General features: G+C 67.0%; 1 protein-coding gene across 7 annotated transcripts in view; it reads right to left on the reverse strand.

The window, feature by feature from the left end:
- The window catches only part of SH3BP2 (SH3 domain binding protein 2), a 36,655-nt gene that overhangs the window by 1,172 nt on the left and 22,826 nt on the right, over positions 1–12,657 (reverse strand). For 4 of the 7 annotated variants that reach the window (XM_068543544.1, XM_068543549.1, XM_068543547.1 and 1 more), the window contains exons 2-12: positions 10,068–10,207; positions 8,788–8,890; positions 7,175–7,292; positions 6,749–6,819; positions 5,797–5,885; positions 5,469–5,537; positions 3,047–3,698; positions 1,525–1,648; positions 1,307–1,362; positions 818–899; positions 106–165 (exon numbers count right to left, since the gene is read on the reverse strand). In XM_068543544.1, coding sequence (XP_068399645.1) covers positions 106–165; positions 818–899; positions 1,307–1,362; positions 1,525–1,648; positions 3,047–3,698; positions 5,469–5,537; positions 5,797–5,885; positions 6,749–6,819; positions 7,175–7,292; positions 8,788–8,890; positions 10,068–10,207 — 1,564 coding nt within the window. Of the gene's footprint in view, positions 1–105; positions 166–817; positions 900–1,306; positions 1,363–1,524; positions 1,649–3,046; positions 3,699–5,468; positions 5,538–5,796; positions 5,886–6,748; positions 6,820–7,174; positions 7,293–8,787; positions 8,891–10,067; positions 10,208–10,463; positions 10,640–11,379; positions 11,544–11,848; positions 11,871–12,657 lie in introns of those variants that run through there. The other 3 variants (XM_068543543.1, XM_068543548.1, XM_068543546.1) reach the window with 3 other exon arrangements.

Below are 12,657 nucleotides of genomic sequence, written 5' to 3' on the forward strand. Positions count from 1 at the left end.
ACCCACTACCTATGCTCTCCCAGGGAGACTCTGCCCTGACCCCAGCCAAGCCCCGGACCAGGGCTCCCCTCCCGCCCAGGGCCCTCGGGTAGGCAGCCCGCTCACCTTCTCAAAGATGCGGTAGTTCCTCACTTTGCTGGAGGTTTCGTCCCACACGACCAGAACCTGAGGGGAGAGGAGCGGGCAGAGGATGGCTCACTCACCTCAGGAAAGACATAGACTCGGGATGCGGGGGCAGCAGCGTCGAGGCTGGGTCCCTGGGGGAGGGTCACCCTGCCCATGGACAGCAGGGTCAGGATGGGCAGCCCCTTGCCCCAGGACTCCTGCCCTCAGAGAGTATGTAGCAGGCGCCTGGTCCACACTAGGACCATCTCCGACACTCAAGGGGAAACAGGCTCAGTGAGGTCACACGAGTCACCCTTGGAGGGGCACAGGCAGAGCCAGCAGACATCCTAACGTTCCCACGGCCCCAAGCAGCCTCCCCTTCAAAGAGCAGGAAGGGGAACCCCCTACCCCGTCAGAGCCCCGGGCCCCCCAGCGCTTCCTGTGCCTCACGCCCTTGCTGGGGAGTGGGCATCACTGCAGATGGTGCTGAGTTCCTGAGAATGGATGGGGAGGAGGGGGCTGTAGACCTCAAGGATGGAGCTCGGTTGAGAAGCCAAGTAAGAGGCTGCGTGGGGAAATGACCTCCGAACTGTAGAGTCCTGCGCTCGCCTGTCAGCCTGGGTGTGTAGAGAGTGGCAGACCCCACAACGCAGCCATCCTGGGGGCCTCTGCACAGCAGGGTGACGGTTGACCATCCTCCCTGGGTGCCTACCTTTCCCGACTTGGTGGAGGAGTTCCGGATGCAGTAGAGGCCATCCAGGGGCTCTCCCCGGGGGCTCGTGGCTTTGAACAGCCTAGAAGAACACAGCCGTGCGAACAGGTGAGCCCCCCTCGGACAGCTCTCTCAAGGACCCTCCAGCCCCAGCCCCACGTGGCTTTCTGTCATCCCAGATTCTGCAGCTCAGGTTCCGAGAGCACTGGGGACCACGAGGGCCGGCCGCACAGAGCCCAGGGCGAGGCCAGAGCAGGGGCTGAGCTGGGAGGAGTCAGTTCTTTCACCGGGTTTCTCGTGGCACTCAGCTGTGTTCTCGTGCCAGTAACTGCCCGGCACCGAGGCTGGAGAGGGGGACCGAAAAGCAGGAAGACCGGAGAGTGAGTGTGCATGCGTGCGTGTGTGTGTGTAGGTGTGTGTAGGGGGGGTGGCAGAGAACCTCAGGTCTGCCAAGACAAGGCCTTGGAGAAAGAAGAGCTTCACACTGACCTTTCCACTTCGCAAGATTCCGTGGTGTTGATGAAAACTGAGCTGGGCAGTGGCACCTGGAGGGAGGCCAACGTGGTCAGCGGCAAGGCCTGGGTGGGGCTTTCCCCGCTGGCTGCCCGCCTGTGCCGGGAGCCGGGGCTCTGCGCCGTGCTCCGTGCCCCCAGCTCTCCCGCAGCCGCCCACCCCGCCTGAGGTCTGGGCGCTCCGCTCGGCCTTGCCTTCTCGTAGTCCTCGTCCGAGTCCTCCCCACCAGTGTCCGCCTGCGGCGTGTCCACCTGCGCGGGTTTCCGGGGTTTTTCAAAGGAGAAGCTCCTGAAACTCTGCCCGTCGGGGGGTGATCGCCTGGAAGGGGAGCAAAGAGAGGAAGGCCACGTCACTGCCAGACGTGGGACAGGCCCCCTCTGCTCGCCTCCAGACACTACTCCCCGTGCCCTCCAAGTGACCACACCAAGCCTCGGGACCCATGAGGTCTGGCGCCTGCAGCCCTGGTGGCTGTCAAAGGCTCAGGACCACAGAGCTCTGGAGGGGTCCACGCTGACCGCCCTGGGGTGGCAGGAATCGCCTGATGCCTGGCAGCCTGAGCCGGGGTCACCAGCAAGGGGGGTCCTGGGCTCCAGACGCTGTGGGCAAAGGGTCCAGCTCTGCCACTGACCAGCTCTGTGACCTCAGCCAAGTCGCACTCCTCCCAGAGCCACGGGGGATGGATGTGAATGGGTCGAGCGGAAGGGACACGCCCCTCACTGTGGCCACGTGGTCCGAGCCTCCAGAGCTTCAGGGAGGGTTAAAGGAGGCCACCCTGGGACGGGCTGCCAGGCTGTGGGTGAGGTTGTGCTGTGGACGATCAGTCCTGGCACACGCAGCCCCGTGGCACTCAGGTCCAGATCCAGAGCTCATGAACACATGAGCCAGCCTACAACTCTGTGGCCCCTCACGAAACAGAACCATGAGTGTGCCAAGGGGTCCTCCCAGGCACTTCCCCACGGGTCGCAGTGCTAATAACAGAGCCCTAGGGAGAAGGGTGCCGTGGTCAAGGGTGCTCAGGAAGAACCGTGCTAGTGCACCCGCCCAGGCTCCCCCCTTGGGGCTCCCAGAGCCTTCACTGCTGAGGGCCCTACGGGCTGTGGGTGTGATGACACGCCGGTCTCCCAGCACTGCCCAGCAATAAAGCTGAAAGTGTTTCAAGCAGGCCTCGAGGTGAGTCACACACACGTTCCACATTCCACTGGGAACTGGCAGGTTCCCAGTCGGGAAAGGCACAAAGGCAGCCTCGGGGGCGTCAGAGCCAGGGTGGCATCTGGAGCCCCAGACAGGGCCGGGAAGGGCACTTCTGGCTCAGGAGGGCTCAGTCCCACACCTCCCGACAGCGCCCATCCCTGGGCAGGCTGGCAGCGCCCGGAGGGCCCTCACTGCACAGCAGGGGCTCTGGGAGGCCGGGGTCCCCAAAGCCCCGCCTCGCTCACTGCTCCCCAAGGCAGCCACGGGTTCCAGGCTCACCACCCACAGGGCTGGACCTCAAGGGCCAGGCGGGACCCCCCCCCCCCGGGAACCCCTGCGTCAGGTGTAGGGGAGGCCGTTCAGCTTAGGCAGCCCAGGACCGTCAAGGCGCCTTCCTCCCCCCACCCAGGCCAGGGCCGCCTGGCGCCCGTCATGGGCTGCGTGCCAGAGGCAGGGAGGCTGGGTCGCCGGTGGGAAGACAGGCTGGAGAGGGGTCCCGGTGGCACCAGTGAGGCACAGACTCACTGGAGGTGGGGGAGGGGCGGCTTTTCTGTCCTGGGCAGGATCGCGGGCCGGGCTGTGGCCTCGGGCGTGGGCAGCTTCAGTGCAGGAGGCCGGGGGGCCGCGGCGGGCACGAAGAGTCCGGGCTTGGCTGCCTCCCTCGGGGGGGCGCCTTCAGCCATCTTCAGGAGCTTGGGCTTGTTGGCCGGCACGGGAGGGGGCTCAGGTGTGGGTGGCCCCCGAGGGGACAGGTGGAAGGACCTGAGCTTGTCACAGTTCCTGGAGGTGGCGGCAGCTGCACTGGCAGAGCTACAGGGAGAGCTGGCGCTGTGGCCAGGGACCCGGGGCTCTGGGCCAGGGCTGGTGTCCTCGTGGAAGCAAGGTGGCTTCCGGCTGGGCACGGCGGGAAGGCCGCCCAGTGGGGGATCACTCACCCTCCGGGAGGGGGCGGGCACCCTGGGGCTGGACTCAAGCCGCCTCGGGCCCAGCAGCTCCCTCCTGGAGTCCTCGGGGGCCGGGCCGGCATCGGGGAGGCTGCGCTTAGGGGGTGCGGGTGGCAGCAGAGGGCCTGGACCCTTGGAGAGAAAGGAGTGGGTCCGGGGCACATCAGAGAAGATGGGCTTCCTGGGCGTGGGCACCGGAGGTGGGGGGTAGGCCGGTGGGTGGATCAGGGCATCTGCAGAGCAAGGAGACCCATCTGGTGAGCGAGCGTCCCCTGCTGGAGGCCGGAGCAACGCCACCTCTGCCGGCAAGGGACGGCCAGGGCCAAGCAGGCGTGCAACCCCTCAGCCCCCAGCCCCCCAGCCTGGCCGCCCGCCCTACAGCCCCGATGCCCAGCACTCCCGATGCACCCTTCCTCCTGGGACCCTGGCCCAGCCCAGGCCGCCCGGCCCTCCCTCTCTGTCCTCCATACGGCAGCCTGTGCAAACTTCCTGAAGCCCGGGTGTCACATCAGGAGCCTTCAGCTTCCGGGGGAGTGGGTCGGGGCGAGAAAGAGAAGGGGCAAGGAAGCCTCCCAGGACTGGGCCTCAGCTGGGGCGGCTGGGATTCCCAATAACAGAGGTGAGGAGGAAGGGCAGGAGCAGGCTGGGGGAAGCTGGGGGTTGGGTTTGCTCCTGACAAGTTGACAGTGCCGTGAGACATCTAGGGGACGTCGAGTGGACTCCAGGGGCCCAGGCCCAGAGTTCAGAGGAAAGGCCCTGGCTGGAAATGTCAGGAGTCAACAGCCTGTCGATGACACTGGCTGTGGCCCAGGAGCGACAGGAGAGGAGCGGGCCAAGCCTGAGCCCCGGGGTCGTGCGCGTGGGCACCCCGGGCAGCACAGGGCTGGGCGGGAGGGGACCCGGAGCACGAGGTGTCTGGGGCTGGCGAGGCAGGTGGAGGCAGGGAGGGGGCCCCGGGCCAAGTGCCACCCTCGGGCGCTGGGGTGGGAACCCTGACGAGAGACGTTCTGGGAGAGGAGCTGGGAGTGCGCAAGCAGGTGTGCAGGGGCACTGGGCCCCTGGAGGTCCAAGGTGGGGATGAGAGTAAGGCCTCCGTGGGCTCTCTCCAGCCAGGGCTGGGGCAGACGGAGGCAGGGCTTCACCAGGGCTGCGGTCACAGGCCCGAGAGATGAGAGAACGAAGCGGGCGAGCGAGGGCGCAAAGACCAGAGGATGGACAAGGGTCTGACGTGGGCTCAGTGCTGGCCTGCAGGTCCTGGTGGGCTGAAGGCCTGTGGGAGCTGGGGCCCCAGAGGGAGGGAGCCAGTGGGAGGGAAGAGGGCTGGTCCCAGGTGCACGTGAGGGAGGCACAGCTAAGAGGAGGCCACGAGGAGTTGAGGGGGCAGAAGACAAGGTGGCTGGAGAGGAGGCCAAGGAACAGGGAGTCCCCGGCCATGATGAAATCGGCAAGAACCAGAGGAGCTGGGGGAGGAGCACTGGGGGTGGAAGGAATAGTGAGTGATGGGACAGACGGCAGGACAGAGGCGTGGCCCTCCCCCCCGCCCCCGTCCCTGCGCTTCCCTGGGATGCCTGGTGCAAGCCTGTCCCCCTTGCCTGCCCCGAGCGCCCTGGGGGGTGGGGCAGCTGAGTGACCATCTGGCCACAGGTGCTCACGCAGAGCTATCCTCCCTCCCTGTTCTCAGCCCCCAGGGCCGGCCCTGGCTCGGCATCCCACGCGTGGGGCTCCCCCTCACCCATCTCTGCACCGCCCCTCCCCCTCCCAGGCTAACTGGAGGAGGTCAGAGGGCAGGTGAGCAGAGCCAGCCTCTTCTGCTCTGTTCCTCCCAATACTTGGGCTGAAGGAGCAAAACCGAGGCCCGAGGTGGAGACGGTCGGGCCTCAGGCCACCCAGAGCCGTGCCCAGGCTGACACCCCCGGCCCGGGGCAGGGGGGGGCCTCTGCTCCAGGCCCCAGTCCTGTTCTCTACTCCCAGCGCTGCCCAGGCCCACCGGCCGCCCCGCCTACCCTCGGGCTTCCCGGGCTCCGGGCAGTCGGGTTCCATGTACGAGTCGTCCTCATCGTCGTGCTCGTAGTCTGTGGGGCAGATGGAGGGTCGGACTCAGGGCCACCAGGCCAGGGGCACCCAGGCCGGGGTGGCCGGGCGGGGCTCTCAGGACCTCGCTCCCTCAGGGGGGCCTGGGGCCAGGATGAGGTAGGCAGGATGGGAACCCAAGACCCAGGCTGCCTGGGGAAGCCGAAGGGACGGAGCAGGGAGGCCAGCCAGCTACGTCTCCCTCCTGGGCAGCAGCCAGGCGTGGAGAGACGGCGGGCAGAGGATGGGGACGCGCCTCACCTTCATTGTCAGTGGGGTACGGAGAGAGGCTGATGTCCACGGGCCGCTCGATCGCACCGTAGAAGCTGTCTGTGTCTGAGCTGGAGTCGCTGAGTGCAGGGCGGGCGGGGCAGTGAGTACCGGGCAGCGGGTCTCCTGCACTCACACTCTCAGACACGCAGACAGACACACACACGTACAGACACAGACGCAGCCACGTGCACGTGGACACTCAGACACGCAGATGCAGACAAACACACAGATAAACACGAGAACACACACGGACACGTGCGGACACAGAAAGATCTAGACAGCCATATACACACAAAACAAGGGCAGACGAGGGGACTGGAGGCTGTGGTGTCTCCCTCCTCAGCCCCACCGTGGGTCTCGCCACAAGTACACCCCTGACCGCCCAGACGGTGCCAGGCCTCAAGGCTGGGCCCACGTCCCCACCTGCTCCAGCCCTGGGGGCTCAGGCAGGGGCCTGCGGCACAGCCTAGGTGTGCCCAGCCCTACCTGGGCCTCCCTATCCTCATCTCTGAAACGACCGGATGGATGCAGTTCCCGCCCAGAGAGCCCCTGCTGCTTGTTGAGCCACCTCACTGGTCACCAACACCCGACAGGCTGGGCCACTGCCCTGGGGACTGACTCTGGTCTCACTCCCTAGTGAGGGGCACTGGGAACCCAAAGGCCTGAGCTGCTAGAAATGCCGGGCTTCCTGGGTGGGCAAGTAAAAGCACGTGTAATCCCCAAACAGGAACTACCAATGGAGTGCACGCATACACATGCTTACACACTCGGGTGCACACACACAAGTGCACACCCCGCACACACATGGCCCAGCTGGCACCTTCAGAAAAGCCTTCAAGGAAGGGATTCTGGGCCAAGCCCCCAGGGGTCAGGAGGCAGGCACACGTGTCAAGTCCAGGGCCCCAGTGACACCCAGCCACCATCACACTCCCAGGCCCACCTGGCATCCGGAGGCAGCTCCTTCTTCTCATGGAAGTGGCCAATCTCCCTGCGCAGCAAGGCCATCCAGCTCTGCGGGTCAGTCAGGCCCTCAGCGGGCATGATGCGGCCCAGGGGAGGAACCCACCCTCATCCCTCCTCCCCTGCCCACACTGGCTGGTCTGTGTCGACCACCAAGGTTGGGGAAGACGACCCTGGCTGGCCCTTCTGGGGCCGCGGCCCCCCTTCAGCCCACCCAGGGTTCCTCCTGAGACAGCGTGCTCTGAGTGTGAGGGGGCTGGCGCCAGGCCCTGGGCGTGAGGACCGGAGACTGGGGGGCGGCACCCACCCAGCTGCCCATGCCCCAGCCATGGCCCCTCAGGGCCTGGACGGGGGCCCTGATAGTTCCCCGTCCCCACAAGGCAGGCCCAACCCGGCCCCCCATCACCTTGCGCTCATCCTCAGAGGAGGCAGAGAAGAACCACGTGCGGTGCTTCTTGCTGATGTGGACGATCTTGAAGGGGAAGACGTTGCTGGACGTCGTCTCCTCAGCTGCCCGCATCACCCTGAGGGCAGTGCCAGTGGTCACCATGCAGCCCATGCCCGCAGGGACGGCCCAAGCACAGCCCCGCCCCTGGACAGGACTTGGCACCCAGCACCACGCCCCGAGGGACACGGGAAGATCTGGATGGTCGGCCCATCGATGCTGTTGGCTGAAGGCCTGGATGCGTCAGGCAGAAGGAAGCGTGTGGGCAAGGGTGGGCAGCGAGCGGAGGGCGCAGGGGTCCAGGAGGGCTTCCAGGGAGCAGCGCGTGCAGGGCTCTGAGACGAGGACATGCCACCCTCGCTGCCCACCAATGCTACTTTACTTGGATGCCTCGGGCCCCGCCTGGTCCCTGGCCTACCTCCTGGGGACCCTCATGGGGCTCGTGTCACCCTCAGCCCTGCCCCTGCTGCCAGGTGGCTGGCCTGAGAACATTTCAGGGAAGTGACTCACTGTGGCCGCTCCTGCAGCCAGGACATGGGGTTTGCATAGAGATCACAAACTCTACCGTGGGGGGCGCTGTCAGGCTGGGCGCCTGGGGCAGGTGTGTCCATCCGGCCCATCAGAGGGCCTGGACCATCCCCTGCTGCAAGGCTGCACTCCCACCAGGCCAGGGGTGGTGTGTTTGGGGAAAGGAAATGTCCCTCCCCAGGGGACCCCAGAGCTCTGATCCACCAGTGCCCGCTGGCAGCCACAGGGCCCTGGAGCCTCCCCCGGCCTCCACCTGGGGGTTGGGCACTGGGCTGGGTGCTTGGGGCAAGTTTCCCTACTGAGCTTGTGGCCAGCATGTGAGTGCAGGCCTGCAGTCACTCCCCAAGGGCGCTAGTCCTGCCACTGACACCACGGGACCCTCAGGTTCTCATAGGCAGGAAGGGCTGGGCCCTCCCGGGGGGCAGGAGGCACAGACTAATGCCATTGGGTGCAGGGCCTGGGTGGTGTGACACCAAGACCTAGAGCCAGGAATCACACTTGACCCCCCCCCCCACACAGTGCAGGCCCCTGAGGCCGTGGGTGGGCCCACACGTGCCAACATGCCCCATCCCCCGGGGGGTGGGGGTGGGGGGAGGCCCAGTGCCCACGAGTCAGAGAGCTTCTTGAGGGCAGGCTCGTGGCCAACTGATAAGACTGGCAGCCCACGGTGGGGAACTGGCCCCAGCCTGGGAGGCCCCGGGAGCCAGGGGGGCCTGGGGCAGGGCCTGGGGTAGTGGGCTGGGCTCTTGGCCAGAAGGAGGCGGAGATGGTTGAGGGGGAAAAGGTGGGGAGGAAGGAGGGATGCAGAAGTCACTGGGGACTCCGGAGAGCAGGCTGTTGCAACCCTTGAGGCTGATCAAGCGGCAGGAAGCGCCAGCCTCGTCCCCAGGCCCTCGGCAACGGCCTGAGGCCAGGATGGAGCGCAGAGGCTGGACCCGTCCCAAGGGCTGGGGGTGTGAACCATCTCAGGAAAGCCCGGACTTGCCTTGGGTGGGAACCGGGGCGAACCCGCCGGCCGTGGGGCTGGGGGTCAGTGGGGCACTTACCGGTTGTAGCCACTCAGCGAGAAGGCGCCCTGCGGGGAGGCGGACGTGCTGCTCTTGAAGTAGTAGATGCAGCGCTTGTGGATGATGACGAAGCGCAGGGGCCCTGCGAGCGGGGCGGCGGGGCGAGGGCAGGGGCTGAGCCTCTGGGCAGGCCCCACTCCAGGGACCACGCCTGGAGGCCCTGGGCGACTCCAGGCCAGGCCTCCTGCCGCCTCCCCAGGAGTCTACCATGGGGCCAAATGCTGACAGAGGGATGGGCATGCTGGTCCCTCCAGGGCAGGGGACATTCAGGGGGCCGTGTGGCGCTACCACAGGCCCCAGGGACAAGGGACTAAAGTGGCTCGAGGAAGGGCAGAGCCAGGGCCAGAGGCCCAGGGAGGCCACAGAGCCGCATTGCTGGGTGGAGCGAGGCTGGGGGCAAAGAAGCCCAGAGATCTTGCCAACAAGAGCCACTGGTGTGGAGCCAGTTATGGTGAGAACCCCCGGGGCTACTGCCCCATCCCTGAGCAGCCCCTCCCAGGCCTGGCGGCGGCTCATTTACAGCCCCTCCTTGGAGGCTCCCCGTTCAAAGAGGAGAGCAGACCAGTCGGAGCCCACAGAGAAACCAAACCCGTCAGCCTGGGGCACCTCAACCAGGCAGCACAGGGCCAGGGAGTCCCTGGCAAAGGGCACAGCTTGAGCAAAGGCATGGGATGCTCGTGGCGGGTCAGAGGGCTGGGCAAGGCCCTGATGCTCCTGGGCTTCAGTGTCTCGAAGCCTGGGCATCTCCCAGGCCTGGGGGCTCTCTCCCTCTCCCAGCCTGCTGTCCTAGGCACCAGAGCCCCGGTCTCATGAAGCTCTGGAGGTCCAGCACCCAGATGGCTGTTGGCCTGGTACGTGGGTTCATTGCAGACGGAGTGACTGCCTGACTCACTGAACACCCACCTGATAAGGCAAGGGCACCACCCAGGGGCCAGACCTACCAGGCCAACAAGGGCTCCCGCCCCTGGCCACAGGCTGAAGCTCCCTTGGCCAGCTGGTCAGCACTGTGCACCAAATGCCCTCCTATCTCCACCCGCTGCACCACCCCAGACCCTTCCGCAGTCCTGGGGGCTGGGGAGGCCAACCTCAGGGCCCCGAGGGGGTGCCGGCAGGGAGAGAAGGGAAACTCTGGAGGGCCCACCAGGTAAGGAAGGAAGAAGAGGCTCAGAAAGGAAGGGCGCTTGGCCAAGGAGGTCCAGTGGGGCTCAGCCCTGCCCCCACGTCCTCCCATTGTGCTCCCCACTACCCAGGGGACTCACACTTGAGCAGCTGCAGTTGGGTGCCGCCCTTCTTGTGCAGGTAGCCAGCCTTGGCCACACCCCCAGGCATGGTCAGCAAGTTCTGGGCACCAATGGCCTTCATGGGGACGGGCCAGTGCATCTCCTCGGCCGCCATGAAGCTACAATACAAAGGGAAAGGGACATGTCTCAGCCAGGGGTGGGGGCCGCAACCTCGCCAAATGGGGCCAGGACAATCGTTTGGTGGGTTGGCTGGGATCCACGCTGTCTACCAGTCAGCCTGGGGCATGGTTTGGGCAGGGACCACCCAGTGCACGGTCTCCAGGGGCAGGCTGCCTGCCTCAGGGTTAACCCAGGCCCGCAGGGCCCTACATTCCAGGCCCGGCTGTAAGGCCCCGCCGCTTAACAGCCTCTTACTCATGTTCCAGCTGCTCTCCCAGAAACCTGGCAGGTTCTTTCAGTTTCACACTTCCGGCCTCTGCCTGGAATGACTGCTACCCCTCCTCACACGGAGAACTCCTACTCGTCCTTCAAGACCCAGATTCAGACTCCCCTCTTCTGTGACGCACCTCAATGCCCAGTCACATTCGGGGCCTCCCGCACCCCTGGTCCCTCTGAACAGCACCCACCCACCCTGCACTGTTTTATCCAGTGCCTGCCCCCACCCCACCCGGGGCCTGGTCCGTCCCGGGGCCCCAGTGGAGTTGGAGGAGCAGTTCGGGTCAGACCCAGAGGCCCAGCCTTGCTGGAACTCCTGACACACACACACACACACACACACACACACACACACACACACACACACACACACACACACACACTCCGCTCTCAGCTGGAACTCCTGACACACACACACACACACACACACACACACACACACACACACACACACACACACACACACACACACACACACACACACACACACACACACACACACACACACACACACTCCGCTCTCAGCAAACCGGCAGGCTGCAACAGATGTTTACCGCCTCCCGCCTCCCCGGACGCCTGACCCTCGGCCCCTGCCCAGGTCGCTCGGGCTGCCCCCTCCAGCTCCACCTGCGCACAAAGCCACCCCTCTGGCCTGCGCCCCAACCAACAGTGGAGCCTCCGACAAAGCGCGCCACCCCCGCGCCCGCCCGGCGGCCCGCACAGGACAGAGCCCCGCGGGCGTAGGGAGGAGGGGGCCCCGCGCCCACCCGCCCCGGGAGGTGCTGGCAGACGGACAGGCCCCCGCCCCGTCCGGAGCCCCCAGACCCGCCGGAGCCGGCCCCCGCCCGCCTTTGTTCCCGCCGGAAGCGCCGGCTCGGTCCGGCTCGGTCCTCACAGCGTCCACGCGGCGGGCACGGCCGGCTTCGGGGGGTCGGCCCGTGCCCGCCTCCCCTGCGCGCACCGACACGGCATCGGGCCGCGCGCCCGGGCCGCCGCCTCGCCCGCGGCGCCCTCCTCCCGCCGACACCGGGCCCACGGCCGCAGCCCCTCGCCCGCCATGCCGCCCCGCCCCCTGCCTGGCCGCCGGCTCCGCCCCTCGCAGGTGAGGCGCCGCCCCGCCCGTCAGCCCGCGGGGCCTCAGTTTCCCCGCCGGCCGCTGCGAGGGTGGGGGCGCGGGGCGGACGCCTGAGGGGCCGCCCGGAGTCGGGCAGCCGCGGAGGCGAACGGGCAGCCGGCCTCACGGCCCCTCGCGGCTGGAGGGCCCCCGACCGCCCCCACACCCGGGCCCCAGCCCCTCCGGCTCGTGGCGGCGGAGACCCTGGGAAAGTGCCGCCTCCTCCTCCCTGAGCCCCGGCCCGGTGCACCTCTGTCAAGGGTGGTGCGGGCCGCCCCGCCTCCCGGGGCTGAGCTGGAGTTGAAGAGAGGCTGGCTGGCGAGTTTCCCCTCCCTCCGCCCCCCGGGGCGCGAGCACTCAGGCTCCCGGGCGGGGCTGCCGGTCCCCCCTCGTTCCTCCCCCGTGGCCCCCTCTGGGCGGGCTGCGTCGCCTGTCTGACTCGGGATTCCCTGCAGGGGTCAGGGCTCCGGTCCTTGGCAGCTCCACCTGCCTGGAAGGATGCGGGCACCTCTCCCAGGAGCCCCCTAGGCTGGCTACAGGCTGGCCTCCCAAGCACGCTGCCTTCTCTACCTCCGCTTGCATACAGGCTGCCACCGAGATGGGCCACCTGCAGCAGAGGGTGGGTCTAACAGCTTCCGCCCTGCTCCCACCCAGCGGGCGGTCCCTGGCTTCCAGGCCTCTGCCTCAGGCCAGCGCTCTGGCCCCTTCCCGCTGCAGCCAGCCCCTGCCTCTCACGCCTCTACCGCAGCCTCCCTACGCTGAGGCTGCACCAGCCTCTGTGCCTGTTCCCGGTGCCCTTGCCAACGCCACACCCCCAGCATTCCCAGCCCTCTAGGCTGCCTCCTCGCAGCGCCCTGCCTGTGCGCCTCGCCACCACCTCCGGGCAGCCCCACCCCACCTCCTCTCCTCAGTTCCCTCCCTGGCCTCCAGTCTCTTTCCTCCATCACCCTCCCCTCACCACAGGCTCCAACACGCACGCCATGCCCATCACTGCTCTGTTCTAAAGCTCCAGGATCTGCTCATGTCCAGCTGGCCCTTCCGGATCCAGCCCCTGTGGAC

This window comes from Eschrichtius robustus, chromosome 4 (assembly GCF_028021215.1).
Source record: "Eschrichtius robustus isolate mEscRob2 chromosome 4, mEscRob2.pri, whole genome shotgun sequence".
NCBI classification, from domain to species: Eukaryota; Metazoa; Chordata; class Mammalia; order Artiodactyla; family Eschrichtiidae; genus Eschrichtius; species Eschrichtius robustus.